Source organism: Mustela putorius, unplaced genomic scaffold, assembly GCF_011764305.1.
Source record: "Mustela putorius furo isolate JIRA1106 unplaced genomic scaffold, ASM1176430v1.1 tig00004035_pilon_pilon_pilon, whole genome shotgun sequence".
Taxonomy (NCBI): domain Eukaryota; kingdom Metazoa; phylum Chordata; class Mammalia; order Carnivora; family Mustelidae; genus Mustela; species Mustela putorius.
Window position 1 is genome coordinate 4,601,666 of NW_025422171.1, and position 22,822 is coordinate 4,624,487.

A 22,822-nucleotide genomic window follows, 5' to 3' on the forward strand; every position below is an offset into this window, starting at 1 on the left:
TCTGATGTTAGCCCAGGTTCATGGGGAAGAGGGTTATACTCTACCTCTGAAGGAAGAGTAACCAATACTTTTGTAGAAACAAGCCAGCTCATGTATTGGTAATCATATATGTGCTAATATAGATCTATGCCCAGGGTACTATGTACAGGGTCTTGAGTCTTGAAGGATTAATAAGATTTAGCTGTATAAGTTAAAATAAGAAAATTTTTAGTCAACAACATGAGCAAACCCACGGAAGCATGAAAGAACATGCTTCAGTTGGTATGATACAGTGGAGAAAAAGTGAGGGAGCCACAGTGCCATCAACAAGAGTCAAGAGAGAACCCAGGAATCCAGAGCAAGTCTGCTCCATCTCGCAAGGGTCAGGAATGGACCCATGCATAGAGCCTATGGCCATGCTGCTGCAGACCTTTCCCTCATATGTAAGTCAATAGGGAGCATCAGGCACCTGTCTTCTTACTGCCCACTTGCTGTTACAGATCTACTTCGACCATCCACCTCAAGTCCACTGCAGTCGACGCCCATTTTCCTTTCATTGTGATTGATGTTGTTCACCATAAGAAACCCTCACCTCCTCGTTGCTCATCTCCTGCAGTCAGATGCTCTGAGGCTCTGGTCATGCACTGTCCTCTTCCTACCCCCATTCTCCAATGCCAGAAACTCTCTGTTCCACCCTCTGGAATTCAAGACTTTCATTAGCACAGCAAATTTTTTACTTGGCCTGCCACTTGATTAAAGGGCCAGGCTTCTTCATTGTAAAATTGTCATTTTCCCATTTACAGTTATAATTAATTTGTAAGGAGATAGTTTCAAACTATGTAAAGATCCTGTTTTCATCAGCCCTTCCATGCATTCATTCATTTTTGCATGCATGTATGGACTCGTGATTTCTAATTCTATCTAGTGGGCTCTCATTATCCATTACCGTCATTTCTTTTGATCTTCATGTTGAATCTGATTTGGCTTCTGGGAGGCCTTTTTAGCGGGCTTTTCTGTCTTTTAACCTATCCTCATTATTCTTTGAGCACTTCCTTATCTTCTGGCACAAGGTGTTCCATGCCTATCATGTTCTTTCCTTACTCTGGCCCTGAAATTAGTGGTCTCTCCAAGGACCTCTTGCTCCTTTTAGTGGGGAATGGTATTTGGAAACTAAGATTGAAGTGTCAGACATGCTCATTGCTATTGATGTGCTGTTACTCCCAGACTCAGAGGATATAACACACACACACATACACACACCCCTTTGTATGAACATTTATTTCTCTACCTACCCAGGTACACATCAAACACCATGGGTTCATACAAATTTTAAATTCAGTCCAACATTATAGGGTTTAACCTGATTTTCTCTCTCTCTCTCTCTCTCTCTCTCTCTTTCTCTCACTGTGTGTGTGTGTGTGTGTGTGTGTGTGTGCTTGTGCACTTGTGCTCCATTCCTTGGTATGAGGAACTTGGCTCCCATTACTCTTTCATCTACTTATTCAGTCAATCCCCTTCATGTTTCCACTCTCATACCTCTGCCACCACCCTCTCTCCTACCCAGATGCCTCCCCTTCCACTTGAGCTTGACACCTTTCCTTGGGGGCTTCAATGCTGAGGGGTACTATTCACCCTTCTGGGACGTGACATCCAAAACTGGGTCACACATCTTCATAGATGCCCTCTTCACACAGCTGGGACATTTTATTTAATAAGAACACTTGGCCTTAATGGAATCTTAGATCTTTTGTGTTCTTAAAACCACAATATTCTTATAGGGCTTTGCTATGGCCTCAAGAGGCCATTTTACTGAGAAAATGATTGTCAGATCACGGGAGAGTGTACTGAATAACCAGTATAAATTTTCTTAGAGAAAAAGTAGTAGAAGTCCTTCAAAATATTTCAGTAATTTTACTGTGAACATTAAACTCCACTGCTAGTAGACATTTTCAAGTTGTGTTTTTAAAAAGATCATCTATAATCTGCTTACAAGAGACATAAAAAAAAATTAGGGAGTTTGAAAATAAAAGAAGGAAAAAACATAAACCAGAACAATACTTACTAAATGGAAGTTAGTATGAAATAAAAACAATATCATCTGTAATGGCATCAAGAGACATGAAGTATTTATGTAAAAATCTAGCAAAATATGGGTAAGATTTGTATGCTGAGAACTTCAAAACACAGATAAAAGAAATATTTAAAATTAAATAAATAGGGAAATAGTGTTTATGCTTTGGAAGAATTTGATATTGTTAAGATGTCAGTACTTCCCCAAATTGATACTTCTGTTCAATATGTTGCTAATCAAAATCCCAGAAGAAATTTTTGTAGAATAGATATGGTGATTCTAAAACTTATATTTAAATTCAAGAAATAAGAATACAGAGAAAAAAGATGAATATATATGATTACACTTAATGAGGTACTTAGAATAATCAGAGTCATAAAATCGGGAAGTAGAATAGTGGATACCAAGGGCTAGAGGAAGGGGAGATGGAGAGTAGTGGTTTAAAGAATATAGATTTTCAGTTGGAAAGATGAAAAAATTATGGAGATGGACTATGAAGATGGTGCAACAACATGAATGTACTTAATTCCACTGAACTGTACAATTAAAAATGGATAAATGGCAAATTTTGTTGTTTACTCTATCATAATAAAAACCTTTTAAAACAGTTTTGAAGAAGGCAAAATTAGTAAATTCACACTATTTGATTTCAAGCCATAATGGTAAAGTCAGAATAATCAATAGACACATGGGTCAATAGAACAGAATAGAGAGTCCAGAAATATAACCACACATGGTTAATTAATTTTTTAGAAAAGCACAAAAGTAATTCAGTGGAGAATGAATAAAATTTTCATGATATCGTGCTGAAATAGTTGGATATCCATATACAAAATAATCTTTATCTATACCTCACACCTTATGTAAAAGTTAACTAAAAATTGGTCATAGACCTAACTGTATATTCTAAAACTATAAAAATTCTAGAAGAAAACATAGAAAATGGGTCCTTGGTTTAGGTAAAGCTGTCATATAAAACATCAAAATCATGACCATAAAAGACAAAATTGATAAACTTCTTGAAAATTAAAAAACTTTGTTTTTCAAAAGACACAGTTAAAGAAATAAAAAACCTCAAACTGAATGAAAATACTTGCAAATTATATATCAACAAATATTTTGTATTCAGAATATATAAAGAGCCCTAAGCCATCAATAATAAGAAAAGAAACAGTGAAGAAAAAAAAATTAAACAGGAATTTTACCAAAGAAGAAATGTGGTTAACAAAAGCACATTGAAAAATGCTTGACACCAACAAAACCAAAAGACAACAGACAGAATGGGAGAAGACATTCACAAATGACATCAGATAAAGGGCTAGTATCCAAAATCTATAAAAAACTTATCAAACTCAACACCCAAAGAACAAATAATCCAATCAAGAAATGAGCAGAAGACATAAACAGATATTTCTGCAAAGAAGACATCCAGGTGGCCAACAGACACATGAAAAAGTGCTCAACATCACCTGGCATCAGGGAAATACAAATCAAAACCACAATAAGATACCACTTCACACCAGTCAGAATGTCTAAACTTAACAAGTCATTCAAGAAATGACAGATGTTGGTGAGGATGCAGAGAAAGGGGAACCCTCCTACACTGTTGGTGAGAATGCAAGCTGTTGCAGCCACTCTGGAAAACACTATGGAAGTTCCTTAAAAAGTTGAAAATAGAGTTACCCTATGCACAGCAATCACACTACTGTGTATTTACCCTAAAGATACAAATATAGTAATCTGAAAGGGCATGTGCACCAGAATGTTTATAGCAGCAATGTCCACAATAGCCAAACTATGGACAGAATCTAGATGTCCATCAACAGACGAATGCATAAAGAAGATGTGGTATACATATACAATGGAATATTATGCAGCCATCAAAAGAAACAAAGTCTTGCCATTTGCAATGACATGGATGGAACTAGAGGGTATTATGTTGAGCTAAATAAGTCAATCAGAGAAGACAATTATCATATGATCTCTCTTATATGAGGAATTTGAAGGGGGTGGGGAGTTTGTGGGGGATAGGGAAGGAAAAAATGAAACAAGATGGGATCAGGAAGGAAACAAACCTTAAAAGACTCTTAATGTCATGAAAAAAACTGAGGGTTTCTGGGGGGGAGGGTAGTAATAGGGTGGTGGGGAGGGTAGGAATGGAGTGGTTGGGTTATGGATATTGGGGAGGGTATGTACTATAATAAGTGCTGTGAAATGTGTAAACCTGATGATTCACAGACCTGTACCCCAGGGGTAAATAATACATTATATGTTAACAACAACAACAAAAAAATGCTTGACATCATTAGTCATTAGGAAAATACAAATTAAAATCATGATACGATACTATCATATACCTACTAGAATGGGGGAAAATACTGACAATACTAAGTATCGACAAGAATACGGTACAACCAGAACACTCATATATTGTTTATGGAAATGCAAAATGGTAAAACCACCTTTGAAAAGAGTTTGGCAGTTATTTCTTAAAAGGTTAACCATAAACCTACCATACAACCCAGCAATCCCATTGCTAGGCATTTGTTCAACAGAAATGATAATTATGTTCACAGAGAAGGCTTTTTTTTTATAATCATCAAAACAACCTAAATATCCTTCAACTGATAGATGCATAAAAAAATTATGATACATTCATCCAGAGGAATACTACTCATCTCTAAAATAAAACAAACTGCTGATATGCACAAGAGCATGGCTGAATGTCAAATGCATTATTCTATTGAAAGAAGGCAGTCTGAAAAGCCTGCATACTGTATGATTCCATTTATATGACATTCTGCAAAAGGCAAAAACTACTGAAACAGAAAGCAGCGTTTGCCAAGGAATGGGAGTGTGGGAGTGGGGAGTGATTTCAGGGAGGCAGGTTTTATGGTCTCTAGAACTCTTCTATAACTTCACTCAGAAGAGTGCTGGTGTTTTGTGCTTTGTGAAAACTTGTTCCCTAAAAAAAGTAAATTTTATTATTTGTGAATTATATCTCAACATTCCTGACTAAAAACCAAAAAAAAAAACCAAAAACAAAAACAAACAAAAAAATCTAGACAAACAGGTATGTTCTTTTGTTTTCAGGCACTGAGGAGTAATTGGTTATTTGCAGAGGTTTGTAATTCATTTTATTAAAACCATAGAATATTACAGGTGAAAAGAGGCTTGGGTCACTTTATGTCAATTTCCTTATTTTTCAAGTAAGGAGACAGAGGAATAGCCAGAGGAGGAGATGACACATGACAAGGAACAATGAACTTTTGCAATCTGATTATGTAAATTAGCTACTTCAGAGGCTGGAATTATCATTACTTTTTTATTGGTGTCCCCCCCGCCCGACCAGATAGAGCTAAATACAGTCCAGAAAAACTCCTGCATGTGTTTCACTGAACCCAGAAATTCAGCAGCAGATTTTCAGATTTGATTTTATAATCTTGAGACTTCACTTTGGTTAACTCTAGGACAAAAAATTACTAATGGAATTGTTTGCTAAAAATTGGTTTATCATCCATAAATGATGGAGTTCATAATATTGCTAATGTTAGCTTAATTTCATAAACTATGACTTATAATTGCATGGTTAGATTTTGTGAGATAATGTAGAACATTAGCTGTCAACCTTTTTAGATTTAGCCCTTTCTTTAAACCAAGCTACACACTGAATCATAGGTGTCAGAGAGACTCAGGAGAGTTTCCCTGACTATGGTAGTGATTGACCCAAGCCCAGAGCACTGAGGGACTTCCATTAAGCACAATGCACAACTTCATTGCTCCCACACCTGAGTTTGGGAAGAAGACCATGTTGGTGGTTCACAGACAAAAAACCAGGCAGAGTAATTCCAAATTAAATCTGGTTCTTATTAGGGGGGCTTATCAATTGGTGGAATTCTTCAAAAGAGAAGTCTATGACATCAGTTCAGAGTAACATCTCTCTGTCCTGAAAATCACCTATCACTGCATAAAGTTGTCCTTAATGTTTTTGTTTCATTTTCCCAGTCGTTCTGCTCTCCCTTTCTTAAATCTACCTCTATCCTGGGGGAAGAGAAGAAGGATCGGAATTCAATTTGTTATATTTAGGTGCTCCGAAGACATTCAAAAGGGAAGCAGAGATAGATGATCTTGTATATGGGTGGAGCTCAGAAGAGAGAATGTAAACTGTAAATTTAAAAAAGATGAGAATTTCCACACTGAGATGGTAATGGAAGCTGCCATCACGGCCAGAGAGGGATCACAGGAAAGTGCCTGACTGAGCTTGAGATGGCCAGAGGAGGGTAGAGGAGGATGAATGTGTATAGAAGGCAAGGAGAAAAGCTAGGAGAGCATGGTATCCTGGAAACCAAGTGAGGATAGTGTTTTAATATGTCTGCAAGATTTAACAGCATCATGGTCACTGATAATCTCCAGAAGTAAGCCTTCTATCCTTCTCTCCAGTCATTCTCCATGACTGGAAAATTTGTGAGGACAGATGTCTTGAATAGAGCTCTATATCCTCCCATATTGCTTTTCACTTAAGGGCTGACCAATAAAAAATTGCTATATCGTAAACTTGCTAGAGACACTTGAAGACTTTAAGGTACTGTAGGGGTGGGGTGTTGGAACTGTTCTGTACCTTATGGACTGTTGTTAAAACCCAGAGAACTGGATGCCAAAAAACAGTCTGTTTATAACATCTTAACTTTTGAAAGTGTTTGTAAATAGTCATGGCAAACACCTTTTTCTGACATCATGGGGGGCTCTTGGGCTTTTATGATAATAGGACTCTAAGTCTTACATGTATTTGCTAAATAGACCTTTCTTTTTCTTTTCTTTTCTTTTCTTTTTTTTAATTTCTTTTCAGCATAACAGAGTTCATTGTTTATGCACCACACCCAGAGCTCCATGCAATACGTGCCCTCCATAATACCCACCACACCCAACCTCCCACTCCTTGCCCCTTCAAAACCCTCAGATTGTTTCTCAGAGTCCATAGTCTCTCATGGTTCATCTCCCCTTCCAATTTCCCTCAACTCCCTTCTCCTCTCCATCTCCCTATGTCCTCCATGTTATTTGTTATGCTCCACAAATAAGTGAAACCATATGATAATTGACTCTCTCTGCTTGGCTTGTTTTACTCCGCATAATCTCTTAAAGCCCCATTCATGTTGATACAAAAGTTGGGTATTCATCCTTTCTGATGGAGGCATAATACTCCATAGTGTACATGGACCACATCTTCCTTATCCATTCGTCCGTTGAAGGGCATCTTGGTTCTTTCCAGTTTGGCAACCGTGGCCATTGCCGCTGTGAACATTGGGTACAGATGGCCCTTCTTTTCACTACGTCTGCATTTTGAGGGTAAATACCCAGAAGTGCAATTGCAGGTCATAGGGAAGCTCTATTTTTAATTTCTTAAGGAATCTCTGCACTGCTCTCCAAAGTGGCTGCACCAACTTGCATTCCCACCAACAGTGTAAGAGGGTTGCCCTTTCTTCACATTCTCTCCAAAACATGTTGTTTACTGTCTTGCTAATTTTGGCCATTCTAACTGGTGTAAGGTGGTATCTCAATATGGTTTGATTTGAATCTCCCTGATGGCTAGTGATGATGAACACTTTTTCATATGTCTGATAGCCATTTGTATGTCTTCATTGGAGAAGTGTCTGTTCATGTCTTCTGCCGCTTTTTCGACATGATTATCTGTTTTGTGTGTGTTGAGTTTGACAAGTGTTTTATAGATCCTGGATATCAGTCTTTTGTCTGTAGTGTCATTTGCAAATATCTTCTCCCATTCTGTGGGTTGCCTCTTTGTATTCTTGATTGTTTCCTTTGCTGTTCAGAAGCTTTTGATCTTGAAGTCCCAAAAGTTCATTTTCACTTTTGTTTCCTTTGCCTTTGGAGACATATCTTGAAAGAAGCCGCTGTGACTGATATCAAAGAGGTTACTGCCTATGTTCTCCTCTATGATTCTGATGGATTCCTGCCTTACGTTGAGGTCTTTTATCCATTTCGAGTTTATCTTTGTGTACGGTGTAAGAGAATGGTTGAGTTTCATTCTTCTACACATAGCTGTCCAATTTTCCCAGCACGATTTATTGAAGAGACTGTCTTTTTTCCACTGTATATTTTTTCCTGCTTTGTCAAAGATTATTTGAACATTGAGTTGAGGATCCATATCTGGGCTCTCTACTCTATTCCACTGGTCTCTGTGTCTGTTTTTATGCCAGTACCATTCTGTCTTGGTGATCACAGCTTTGTAATAAAGCTTGAAATCAGGTAACGTGATACCCCCAGTTTTGTTTTTCTTTTTCAACATTTCCTTAGCAATTCAGGGTCTCTTCTGATTCCATACAAATTTTAGGAATAATTTTTCCAGCTTTTTGAAAAATACCGGTGGAACTTTGATCAGAATGGCATTAAAAGTATAGATTTCTCTAGGCAGTACAGACATTTTAACAATGCTTATTCTTCTGATCCAAAAACATGGAATGGTCTTCCATCTTTTTGTGTCTTCTTCAATTTCTTTCATGAGTGTTCTGGAGTTCCTCGAGTACAGATCCTTTACCTCTTTGGTTAGGTTTATTCCCAGGTATCTTATGGTTCTTGGTGCTATAGTAAATGGAATCTATTCTCTAATTTCCCTTTCTGTATTTTCATTGTTAGTGTACAAGAAAGCCACTGATTTCCATACATTGACTTTGTATCCTGCCACCTTACTGAATTGCTGTATGAGTTCTAGTAGTTTGGAGGAGGAGTCTTTTGGGTTTTCCATATAAAGTATCATGTCATCTGCGAAGAGAGAGTGTTTGACTTCTTCATTGCCAATTTGGATACCTTTTATTTCTCTTTGCTGTCTGATTGCTGTTGCTAGGACTTCTAATACTATGTTGAACAAGAGTAATGAGAGTGGGCATCCTTGTCATGTTCCTGATCTCAACGGAAAGGCTTAGAGCTTTTTCCCATTGAGGATGATATTTGCAGTGGGTCTCTCATAGATAGATTTTATGAAGTTCAGGAATGTTCCCTCTATCCCTATACTTTGAAGCGTTTTAATCAGGAACGGATGCTGGATTTTGTCAAATGCTTTTTCTGCATCAATTGAGAGGACCATGTGGTTCTTCTCTCTTCTCTTATTGATTTGTTCTATCACATTGATTGATTTGAGAATGTTGAACCATCCTTGTAACCCAGGGATGAGTCCCACCTGGTCATGGTAGATAATCTTTTTAATGTGCTGTTGGATCCTTGGCTAGGATCTTGTTGAGAATCTTAGCATTCATATTTATTAGTGATATTGGTCTGAAATTCTCCTCTTTATTGTGGTCTTTGCCTGGTTTGGGAATCAGGGTAATGCTGGCTTCATAAAAAGAGTCTGGAAGTTTTCCTTCTGCTTTAATTTTTGGAAACAGCTTCAGGAGAATAGGTGTTATTTCTTCTTTGAAAGTTTGGTAGAATTCCCCAGGGAATCCATCAGGTCCTGAGCTCTTGTTTTGGGGGAGGTTTTTGATCACTGCTTCAATCTCGTTACTAGATATCAGTCTATTCATGTTTTCAATTTCTTCCTGGTTCAATTTTGGGAGTTTATAGTTTTCCAGGAATGCATCCATTTAATCTAGGTTGCTTAACTTATTGGCATATGACTTTTGATAATAACTTCTGATGATTCTTTCTACTTCCTTGGTGTTAGTTGTGATCTCTCCCTTTTCATGAATAATTTTATTAATTTGAGCTTTCTCTCTTTTCTTTTGGATTAGTGTGGCCAATGGTTTATCAATCTTATTGATTCTTTCAAAAAACCAGCTTCTAATTTCATTGATACGTTCTACTGTATCTCTAGTTTCTATCTCATTGATCTCTGCTCTAATCTTGATTATTTCCCTTCTTGTGTGTGGAGTTGGCTTAATTTGTTGTTGATTCTCCAGTTCTTTAAGGTGTAGAGACAGCTGGTGTATTCTGGATTTTCCTATTTTTTTGAGGGGAGGCTTAGATGGCTATGTATTTCCCCCTTAGGACTGCCTTTGCTGAATCCCATAGATTTTGGGCCAAAGTGTCTTCATTCTCATTGGTTTCCATGAATTGTTTCAGTTCTTCTTTGATCTCCTGGTTGATCCAAGCATTCTTAAGCAAGGTGGTCTTTAGCTTCCAGGTGTCTGAGTTCTTTCCGAACTTTTCCTTGTGATTGAGCTCATTTCAAAGCATTGTGATCTGAGAATATGCAGGGAATAATCTCAGTCTTTTGGTATCGGTTGAGCCCTGATTTGCGACCTAGTATGTGCTCTATTCTGGAGAAGGTTCCATGTGCACTTGAGAAGAATGAGTATTCTATTGTGTTAGGATGGAATGTTCTGTATATATCTCTATATATGAGGACCATCTGGTCCAATGTGTCATTCAATGCTCTTGTTTCTTTATTGATTTTCTGCTTGGATGATCTATTACTGAGAGAGTCATGTTAAGATCTCCTACTATTAATGTATTCATATTAGTATGACTCTTTATCTTGATTAACAGTTTTCTTATGTAATTGGCTGCTCCCATATTGGGGGCATAGATATTTACAATTGTTAGATCATCTTGGTGGATAGTCCCTTTAAGAATTATGTAGTGTCCTTCTGTATCTCTGAGTACAGTCATTAATTTAAAATCTACTTCATCTGATACGAGAATCACTACACAGGTATTCTTTTGAGTCCCATTGGCATGAAAGCTGCTTCTCCATCCCTTCACTTTCAGTCTGGGTGTATCCTTAGCTTCGAAATGGGTCTCTTTTAGACAACATATGGATGGATCCTGTCGTTTTATCCAGTCTGCAACCCTGTGTCATTTTATGGGTGCATTTAGGCCATTCACATTGAGAGTGATTATTGATAGATACGTCTTTATTGACATCATGTTATCTTTGAAGTCTTTCTTTCTGTACATTGTCTCCATATATTTCTGTTCATTGATATTCTTAGAATTTTTCCTCTTTTATAGAAGCCTTCTTAATATTTCCTGCACTGTCAGCTTGGTGGTCACATACTCTTTTAAGCCTTGCCGGTCTTGGAAACTCTTTATCTCTCCATCCATTTTGAATGTCAGTCTTGCTGGATAAAGTATTCTTGGCTGCATGTTCTTCTCATTTAGTGCCCTGAATATATCTTGCCAGCCCTTTCTGGCTTGCTGGGTTTCTGTGGACAGGTCTGACGTTATTCTAATGGACTTTCCTCTGTACGTAAGGAGCTTCTATGTCCTAGCTGCTTTCAAAAGATCCTGTCTACACTTATGATTCCTCATTCTTACTCTCAGGTTCTTGAGGACTTTCTAGATTCTATAATCTTGGGGGGAGACCATTCTGCCTCTAATACATGAATGCTGGTTCCATTCGCAAGATTGCGAAAATTTTCATGGAGAATCTATATCTTCTAGTCTTCTATATCTTCTAGTCTATATCTTCTAGTCTTCTACTATTTCTTCTAGTCTTTCTTTCTTTCTCTTCCCCCTCAGGGATTCCAATAATTCTGATGTTGGAACGTTTCATGGCGTCATTTATTTCCCTGATTCTGTTTTGGTGGCTTCTAAGCTGTTTGTTCCAGGCTTCCTCCTGATCCTTTCTCTCTATCTGTTTGTCCTCCAGATCACTAATTCTATGTTCTATCTCAGTTACCCTACCTTTTAGAGAATTTAGATTAGATTGGAACTCATTGAGAACATTGTGAACATCATCCCTGGTGGCTTTCAGTTCTGCCCTAATCAATTCCATTTTGTCATCCATGGCTTTCTCCAACTTAGCTATTGCCTGGATAATTGTTAGGCTGAATTCCCTTTCCAACGTATTGTCTTTGTCAATAGCCATTAGCTCTGTTGCAGAAGGCCCAGCCTCTGAATTTTTCTTCTGTTGGGCATTCCTCCTCCTAGTTATTTTGGTGAGAGATGGCAGAATGGATGTAGCTGGATGTATCAACTGTGCTGCAGGCAAGGTGCACCCTGGAACCCTTCTAAGCAATCAAGAGTCCCCACACAAATGAAAGAAAAAAGAAAGAGAGAGATAGACAGGGAAAAAAAGAAAGTTAAAAGAGAGGGCCCAACCCAAATGGGCCCCAAGGTAAGATTTATGAAGTATACAAACAAAAACAGACAAACAAAAAGACTGATAAAAGTAGATGACAAGAGAATATATATATATATATATATATATATATATATATATATATATATAACAAAAAAAGAACCTTGTCAAAAAGAACCCCAAGTATAAGATTTATATACTACCAGGACAAACACAAATACAGAGAAACACTGGTGGAAGAAAAAGATGGGAGAGTGGTTGTAAATTCTCAGTGTGGGTGAGGAAGGTTATTTTGATTCTTCCTGGATGTATCTTAATATCTTTGTTAAAGGACTCAACTTTCTAAGATAAAGGGGGATTAAAAGTTGGTTGAAGTTTAACTCTATATGAATATTAAAAAATAAAAAGAAAAAAAGAATAAACTAAACTAAAATAAAATTTAAAAAAAATAAAAAATGGAAAAGAAAAGAAAAACATGGGTATATGTATCAAAAAGTTCAGGTTAAAAAGTTATTATGCAATTTGATGTACTGGACATCTCACTGTGATGGTAAATAGGTTAAAAAAATTATCTATAAAAAAAAATGAACCAGAATAGTGGGAACGAATTAAAAATAAAAGTTGTATCCATGAAGTAGTGGTGGTTCTTCTCTTGTCACCGCCCCCCCACCCCCCCACCCCCTTTGGCTTTCTGTGGGAGGGGCCTGCCATATGGGTTTTCAGGCAGTGTTCCCTGAGTTAAGTCCTCTCGCCCCCATCAAGGGGGTGGGCTCTGAGGAAACCCGGTTTTTCAGGCTTTGTTCTCTGGAGGTTTTTATGTTTGTTCGTTTGTTTTCTCTCACCTTGGTGGCTCTTGATGGTTTTTGGAGGTTTAGAGGAAAAGAAACTGCACCCAGACCTCCCTCTCAGAGAGAAGCCTCAGTCTTTCCCCCTCTGAGTGCTGCAAAGCACATAAATTCCCCCTTGGCCGCTGGCAGAGCACGTTCCCCATCGCGGTCCCTGGGAACGCAGGGACTCCTGCTTGTACCCAAAACCACAACAGTGGCAGCTGTCTGGGGAGCTCCAGACCACCAGAGAGGTCCCAAGCAACCATCGAACACTGAGATTTTCCCGCTGGCCCAGGCTAGGAGTGCTCAGACTTTCTGGGTCCGAGAGCTCTGGGCTGGTGCCTGCACACACTTCTCTCAGGGGAGGGTGTGGGGCGCAACTCAGACTCTGGTCGCATGGCCTATGTGCATGGAAAGTGCAAAAGGCTATGGTTCTGCCGGCTGGAGCCTACAGGTACCTCTCTCAGTGGGAGGTGTGAGGCATGACTCAGATTTTGATAGCACGGCTGGGCGCGGCGTGTGGGGAGTGCAAAAGGCTGTGGTTCTGCTGGCTGGTGAGGCTCCCAGCCCCTCATGGGAGCCGCCACCCAGGTCCTCTAAGGTGTGCTCACAGTTCAGGGACCAAGATCTGGTTTCTTCACAGCACTCTGTCTGGCTCAGCACCATGGGTGGCTGTCCTGGGTCCGGGGACTTAAGCCCCTGTCCCTAACCGTCCCAATTCCCACAATTTCCCCCCACAATCCTTTGCTCTTTTTGAGTGCTTTCAACCAGACTCCAAGTTAATGCTGGTCCCCAGTCTCAGGGCACTCTCATATTGGGGTATTACTTTCCAATGGATCGCTTCTGGTGGCTCCCTCCCCCTTTTGTTTATCTTCTAATATCAGTCCGATGTTTCCACTCTGCTTTGCCTGCCCATTGGCGTCTTCCGCCAGTGGCAGAAGACGCCAGTGTATCTTCGTAGAGATCCAGATGTGTATAATTCTAATCTCAGGCTGATTTCATGGGTGATCAGAGTTCTTTGGTAGGTAATCAGCTCACTTTAGGGTACAGGTTGAAACAGTTCCTCCTCCTAGTTCCCCTGTCATCTTGTCTCTCCACTAAGTAGCCTTTTGTATTACACAAGAGTTAATGCAATACTGACAATTGAATAAAACCTGAAGTTTGAAATTGAATATTTAGGAGAAATACAGAAAAGTACCAAAAGAAAACTTCTGAAAATGTATCCATGTTCTTAGCTAATCCTAAAGAAAGGAAAAAGAAAGCAATAACAAAATCTCTATTGTCTTATCTTCTTACCAGACAGGAATGGGTCACTTGCGTGTTACAAAAGATGGTCTTCGCCTAGAAGGAGAATCAGAATTTTTATTCCCATTGTATGCCAAGGAAATACACTCCAGAGTGGTAAGAAAATGATGAAACATTTAAATATTTTGTGTATTATGAAAAATAAATAATCGAGTGCAGAAATTCAGCATATTTCAGAAGAGGTTCTTAGGATATATACATGTACACACATTGATGTTACACTCTACAAAAAGCTTGACTAGAAGTTGTAAAACATATTTCTGAAACTACATTCTAAAAAGACTCCATTTTCATGTGCTTCAGATCTGAATTTGGTGGCCTCAGTAAGTTAGACCATAATAAAAAAGGCTTGATAATTAAAAGCTTTATTGAAAATAATCTAAACTTATTTTAGTGCAGGTAATTTAAATACTCTTTTTCAAGGCATTTAAAATTATTTGAGAAGCTTGGAAAGAAATTAGTTTCATAGTAGTATGTTCTGTACTAATTATGCTAATTACAGATTATAGTCCTGTAGGATTCTCTGTAAGTAGGTTAAACATTCCCATCAAATAATTGTGTGACTTTATAAATATATCTGCTTTAATATTATCTTCATTTACCTCCATGGAATTTATAACAAGTAGAGCCAAGCATAAAATAGAGTCAGTTTTTTAAATATGTTTTATTTTGCTTTAAATGATGCTACGGATTTTGTAGTAAAGGTAAACATTTTGCTCAGTTACTGATTAAGTAGCATCATAAATGTTAAACTCCATCCAACTATAGCTTACCAATTATATGAAGAGTTCACTCTTCATTTTTCTCTCATATTTCCACATATGAAAGGATATGCCAGTATCTTCTATAAGCAGAAGTTCTTCTAGCTAATCTAGGGTGATTGGAAAAGATACAAAAGTCCAACCACTGAGAACACACGTGGTCTTCAAGATAAACTGTACCCCCACACAGGCACCCAAACAGTCACCAAGCTCTGCTACCAAACATGGACTGCCAAGGAGAGATTCTAGAAAGTGCAAAGCACATATCTCTTACTAGCTCTTGGGCACTACTGCATTACTTCTGAGAATGTCTCAGTTGATGGTAGGAAGCAGGCAAATGACTCAGTGTGACAGGCTGATACATGCATAAGCCCAATTCTATGAGCTTCCTCAGATAATATGTTTACATTAACCGTGATGACATTTCAGTATATTAAATACCTCTGTCATATGGGAACAATGAGGAATGAACCTAAGCTTTTGTAAAAGGAGATGTCAGATGTGAGCAAAGAATTTAAATGTTAGAACTTAGCCATTTTCTCCCCAGAGTTATGTTGGCTGATCCCCTATCATATTTTTGAAGAGATAAGACTGGTAAAATAGCCTGGTGACTGAAAGATTAGTTCATAGCAAATTTATTATTTGGATTTAATAATACTTTCAGTTTTATCAGATTTTTTTCATCTCCAGTATGCTTAAAAAATTGTATAAATTATTTTTAGGTAATCATGTATTGAAGCCTTATAATAATGCATTGATGCAATATGTCAGTTGATACATAAAATTACAGAAATATTTGGAATAATGTGATCACAGAGATAGAAAGTATCTGGTAACTACTATGGCTTTCTAATGATAGGATTAACTGAACAAAATTATGCTTTATATTTTCTGTATGTACTGATGTATTAGTTATGTTTCCTTTTCAAAAATGAGTCTAGGAAGTAATTTTCCATAAAACTATAGAAGTGAATTTTCAAAATTTGACACATATTCATTCATCTGTATTGCTGAAGTGAGAGAATGTCTATATTATAAATATAATTCAACATGGTACTCTGGCTTCTACCATGTGATTATTCTTCACAATTAATACATGAAGTCCTGTCAAGATTGTGCCTGGAGCTCATGATTTAAAACCATCCACCCTGCCCATTGATATAAACTCATAGCAATTATATTTCATAAAACAAAAAGATTGTGGTTAGAAACATATAGACATAGTCAAAAATTAAATGAAGCCAAAACACACAGTGGTAAAGCTTTACTTGAAATGATTGTCTTTAAAGTTTACAGTCCTGGAAAGTGGCAGGGCAGCTTACCACCAAAGCCCACAGAGGACCAGAGACCAAAATGGCACCTGATGGGATTGCTTGGACTCCAGCCAGACCCACTGCATTAAACAGCAACAGAAAAGAGTTGCACCTATTTCCCAGGCTTGAAAAAGCTGTGTATCTGTGGGATGGAACCCATAGACATACCAGATCAAGACCCAAATATCACTGAGGACACAAGCACTTAGCCACCATTACAAGACTGAGAAACATGGTGATCTGAATGAAAACAAGCTGGGTGAATCCAGAAACTAAAATATATCCTGAAAATGGCTGGAAAAGCAACTTAAGAATCTCACTAAGATAAAGCTAGTTTTGAGTAGCTTTTATTAAAAGAACAAGAAATTATAAAACCAAAACAGGTAATACAAGACAGAAATAATAGGGGACAGATTTACCTGCTTTTATTAAGCAACTAAAAAACTTGAGAAAGTATATGAAACAATGTTTTTTTACTATGGTCTGGAAGTCACACATTAAAACCTAACCCCTAAGGTGATGGTACTAGGAGGTGGGGCTTTGGGGAGATGAGGTCATGAGAATGGAGCCCTCATGATGGGGTTAGTGCCCTCATCAGAGCAGCAGAGAGAGCTCCCTTACCCCTTCTGCCATATGAGCTGGAAGGCACCTTCTGTGTGGACAAGAAAGTGAGTCTTGTGGGACAACAAATCTGGCCAGCACCATGATCTTGGACTTCCCAGTCTCCACAACTGTGAGAAAGAAATCTTTGTTGTTTATAAGCTACCCAGTCTCTGGTATTTTGTCATAGTGCCAGATGGAGTAGGATGGTTTTCAAATATTGGACAGTGGCAGTCAGGACAGTTATCTCTGAGAGGGAGCAAAATAGATCAGCCCTAGGACTGCCCCAATTTACTGTGTGGAGACAGCTTCTAAGGTCACAGTGAGGGAAGGGACCAATGCAGAGGCAGGCATTCTATCCAGCTTCAGAAGATATGATTGGGAGTCCAAGGAAAAGCGGCCAACCTGAAGTTCACAGGGCAGAGTACCACAGAGGAAGGGGCTGCCACTGCAGAGAGCCCAGAGATTGCACATAGTGCCGCCCTTCACCACCCAGCACATAGAGGCTAGAGGGAAGAAACTGGTAAACTGTTAACTCTTATTATCATGCTAGTTATTTTTGAACACTGCAAAAACAAGGATTAGGGTCACATCATTGGATAAATGTGAGATTCTGCTAGATCCATCTGTTTCCACAAAGCAATTTGGAAAATTTGGGATGTGCCAGAGTTCCAAGGCACTCCTGCCTGAAACTTCTTTCCTTCTGAAAAATCACATTATTCCTGGCAACTTTGGAAGGTATTTGGTTCCCTCTGAATGGACCATAAAGGCACCGGAGTCCAACAGTCAAAATGTTGCATTCTTTTTGAAGAAAACTGTTCCTATAAAAACAAATGATCTATAAAACAAAACCATCCATTCAGAGCTATGACACCACACAAGGCACTTACGTGCACGTAGAGCCATTTTATCTTTCAACAAAAAATTTAAAAAATATAGGTATCTGACCAATTTTAAAAACTTCTGAAATTGTGAAAAGACTTTACATTTTGAAAATAAGTAACATGGTATTTATTATAGAAGAACTAACCATTGTCTGAGTTCTCTTCTAAAAATATATCATGTCTTGGACATAAATAATAAGAAAGGAAATTTTAATTCCTTGGAATAGGAAAAACACTTATTAAAACTTGATGATTTTTGATCTTCACCCTGAGAATTAATTTGGTACATTATGGTCAGTGCACACAAGCAAGAAAAACCCATAAGAGTATTATAATTTATGAAAAAAAATTAGAACCTCTATAGCATCAAGGAAATTAATTTTGCCACCAACCACATGAGCTTAGAAGAAGGCCCTGAGCCTGGAGTGATTCTTCAGTCCTGCAGTCCCCTTGAGATGCTGAATAGGGAACCACTGGGGTTCTGCTTGGACTCCTGACCCACAAAAACTATGATGTTATAAATATATGTTGTTTTAAACTTTGGGGGAAAAGTACATTTATTCACTATTTTAACATAATATAATCCAGGATCTGAAAATACTGTATTAGGGTCACAGGATCTGTGACTATGGAGAAATTATCTCCTATAAATCCTAAATTTATGTATGAATATAAAGATAATCATTTTAAATAATATGTGTTTGTCAAATTTTGTAAATGCCTTTCTAGGACTCATCTCTTCTTCTGCAGTCAACTCAGAATGTGACTGTCAATGCACGCAACTCTGAAGGAGAGGTCACGGGCAGATTAAAAGTGGGTGAGTCCGACTTCACAGTGCTTGACATGTGAGTGGCCCATGGAGAGTTGTGCTGAATGGATACATTTTTCTCTTCTAAAGAATTCCAAGTTATATATAAACAATTAGAGCATGAATTTTCTAGATATCATGCTGTGTTGACTACAGAGAATAATTGGCATCACAAGGAAGACATCGAAGTATTGTAATTAAAGTTATTTTGAATCTAAAAAACAGGACCATTCGAGGTGATAAAACAAACATATTGATTATTGCAGAATGCAAAAGAATCTGAGACCAAGGGAAAGGAACAAAAGTAGCTGCCCTCGAAAGAACAGAGAGGTGCCTGGGTGACTCAGTGGGTTAAGCATCCAACTTTTGATTTCAGCTCAGGTCATGATGTCAGGGTCATGAGATCGAGCCCCAAGTAGAGCTCTGTGCTCAGTGAGGCATCTGCTTGTCCTTCTCCCTCGCCCTGCTTGTTTTCTTTCTCTCCCTCCCCTGTTCTCTCCTAAATAAACAAACAAACAAACAAATAAAATCTTTAAAAAGAAAAAAAGGACACCATGGGGTGAGAACCAAAAGACTCTCTCTCTCTCTCTTTCTCCCTCTCTCTCCCCTTCCCTCCCCCACTCCCTTCTTCTCCCTCCCTTTCTCCTCTCCCATGTACCCGTCCTGTCCAGTATATCTTTGCCCATTGCTCTGACTTCACCCACAGGACTTCTCTGGCTTTTCATGTGATTGGCTGTAGTTCACACCGCCAACCAACAAGCTTAGTTTTCAATTGCACAAATTCTAAATTCATAACAAAGTACACTAATTGGCCCAACTAATATGTTTCTAACTGTCCTTCGGTCAGCAGCATACACCCATCCAACCAGCTAAAACCAGACAGTAGGCTCACCCTGGAGTGAGATCACAGGGAATCTCACACAGTGATAAAAAGGATTAGAGAGATAGATGGAAGAACAAGAAAAAGAGCAAACCACCGAGTGAAAGGAATATGTACATATTCTCTATACTATCTCACCAGTCTAGATGTGCCAAATCTAAAAAAATCGGGTGGCCCTTTGGGTTGTAAGAAGACAGATGAAAAGTATCCAGTCAATACAGACTGGTAATTTCCAGTGTCTCTGTTTTGATGGCTGTTTTTACAAAACAGCATACTGTTACACTGGAAACTGCAGCTACATAATTAGCCTGATGATTCTTTTTCATCATACTAACACAGGAATTCCATATTTTATGTTCTTTTTTAATCTTTATAACTATTCTAAATGATGTATCATGCTTCTCTTTTGCTTAGAAGTTTGATCACTAAGTCAGTGAAATTCTCAGTAGACCTAGAAGACAAATCTGACTTTATCCAGCATACATGTTCTTGCAACTTGTCTAAATCAAATCACATTTTCTTAAGAATTATGTAATGTTATGATTTATCTTCTACCATTATTTCATAAAATTCTTTGACTATAGCTTTTGAGTGTTTGAGGGATTTTTGCTCATCTTTTGTTGTTTGTTCCACATTTATTGGACACCTATATGCTACTTTCTAGGTGCTGTCAAGTAAGTAAAACATATAAATAATATGCACATCTCTCTTAGGAGCTCCAAAAGTAAAAGATTCCCTTTATATTCTTATAAATATAATTTAATACAAATAATGTCCTCATTTAATTTTTTGTTGAATATAGATTTTCATATATTCATACACCAGCATTTGACATAAATGGACTCCAATTGCATGAGTGAAAAAACTGAAGCACTGGAAAGCTCATTTGCTCAAAAACACACATCTCTGTAGCAGAAAAAGCCAAACCAGGAGGTAGCAGAAATTAGCAGTTAGTAAGAATTAGTAGTTAGCAGGAAAAGCAAACCCCAGGACTTATCTCCCTCAGCCCAGAATATAGCACTCTCTCTCTCCAATAAGATTTCCTTAAATTATGGCACACCAGTAACCATCCTAGTTCATGCAAATATTGTTATCATTTTTGTCACCAAAAAATGTACTGAAAAAACATTAAAAAACTAAAAAACGAGACTTCCCCCTTAGAATTACTTTGGCTTAAACTGTTAACCTTAAATCTTCAGTTTTAACCTTGGTGTTTCCTGTGTCATATAGTGTTAAAATTAGTGATTTCTTAATAAACTTCGGTTGTAAAACCTCTGTTATTGTAAGGACCCTGAATGAGGGAATAATTACTTTCAACTCACCAAGGTTATTTTCAAGTAAATGACTTCCCACAATCACAGTCATTCTAGCCTCATATTTCCTGGAAGACACTAAATTTAGCCAACCTGGATATTAAAATGTAATTTATGTGAACTAGCCAAATTAATCCCACTTAATTAAATGAACAGTTGTTTATTACTAAACCATTGGGAAAAAATGGCAACCAGTATAGTCAAAACGAAAATCCTTGGGACGCTTGGGTGGCTCAGTTGGTTAAGCGGCTGCCTTCAGCTCAGGTCATAATCCCAGCATCCTGGGATGGAGTCCCACATCGGGCTCCTTGCTCAGCAGGGAGCCTGCTTCTCTCTCTGTCTCTTCCTGCCACTCTGACTGCATGTGCTCGCTCGCTCGCTCTCTGACAAATAAATAAATAAAATCTTAAAAAAAAAAATCCTTAAATCCCAAAAGAAATCAAACATTGACAAGCAAACAATAATAGCTAGCATTTCAAATCCTTGAACTGAAAGAGATCAATGCATAGCAACAGTAATAGAATCTTCCTAATTGTAAGTGCAACTCTGGTTATCATACTTAATTTTCTTTTGATTTCAAGTAATAGAAATGAATTCTGGTTAGCTTAAAAATAAGACGTGCTTGGAAATTAGCAAGCTGTACTCAGATGGGCTGGCCCAGTTTAGCAGTTGGGTTTTTTGAGAACGTAGCCAGGCCATAGCCAGTGTGTCCTGCCAAAGCCCCAGCTTTCCAGCCACTGGCAATAGGTATAGAATTTGATCAAGCAGGACCCCTGGCCTCTAACTTGAGGGCTTTCCATACCATTGTAGTCACTATCAATCCAGCCGAATTACAGATTTCAGATTACAACCAAATAAACCCAGTGGGGAAGCTGGTAATGCTTATGGCACCCTTTGGTCAAGGACACCCAGACAGCAAAGTCATTTTCCTGGGTGCTGGAAGTTACCCTCCGCTTCAATCACACTATCTCAGATCCAGGTCTTCAAACAGCAAAGCAGAGAAATAAGAATCTCATCAATCCATCAAGTTTGTTAGGGCTCTTGGAACTTCTACATTGCCATGATTAAGCTTCTGCAAAAGACTTTATATATTCAGAACATGACTAATGTAAGGAATAGAAATGTAAAGTATAAAGAATATAAAATGTATATACTCAGGACATGACTAATATAAGGAATATAAATAAAAAGAAAGTTACTAGATCATTGCAGAATTTCATGTACACTTTATTACGGCCAGCATTGCACCTGCCACTAAACTATCTTTGGATGTAATCATTGAACTTGGCGGAAGAAACATTAGAAATGAGGCCAAAAATACCAGCATTATCCCAGCTGCATGTTTCTCTGAAGTCACCAAGATGTTACTGTTTTGAAATACTTCCTAGGGAAATAGGAGAAAGGGGGAAGTGACTCAGAATCTGAAGATGAAGGACCTTCTCCTAGTGCAATGTGCTGCGGCAAAGAGAAGCTCCAAACAGAGGATTGCAACAGGCTGTGAATGTTAAGAGTATACTCAAGGGACAAAGCAGAACGCTAACTGAGGTGTTTGACTTTTCAGCCGTTCACTTGATTCATGATTCCCTGAGGTTCAGCAAGTAAATTAGTAAGCATGCAGCATGCTCTGAGGTTTGAAATGAGGGTGATGCTTAGGGACCTTATCTCTAGACTGGCAGGAATTTATGGGCTTTTTCTCTTTAACTTTGATCCTTTGGTACAGAGGTTTCTGCAGATCCTTCAAAGAGAAATAACCAAGGGTCTTCAGTTTGCTGCACAAACACATCGTCATTGCTCAAAATTGAGCCCAACAATTTTGTAATTGACAAAAAGTCTAGAAAAGTCATGGTGGTAGTAAGCAACGCTATCACAGATAGCAGTTTGATGTCCTCTGGCCGAGACCCCTCCAAGATCTGGCACAGTGTGAAACACGCAGAGAAGACTGTGATGACATCTTCTAGAGCTTTGATTCAGCTCTACTGAGCACTATATCTTCTGATGTTGCAGAAGAAATTCTGGGGCAAGCCTGCAGAGTTTTTGGTAGAAGCAAG

General features: G+C 38.2%; 1 protein-coding gene across 3 annotated transcripts in view; it reads left to right on the forward strand.

The window, feature by feature from the left end:
• SGCG (sarcoglycan gamma) overlaps positions 1 to 22,822 on the forward strand; it is a 150,771-nt gene that overhangs the window by 89,274 nt on the left and 38,675 nt on the right. For all 3 annotated transcript variants that reach the window (XM_004774342.3, XM_004774340.3, XM_004774341.3), the window contains exons 3-4: positions 14,210 to 14,311; positions 18,503 to 18,590. In XM_004774342.3, coding sequence (XP_004774399.1) covers positions 14,210 to 14,311; positions 18,503 to 18,590 — 190 coding nt within the window. The remainder of the gene's footprint in view (positions 1 to 14,209; positions 14,312 to 18,502; positions 18,591 to 22,822) is intronic.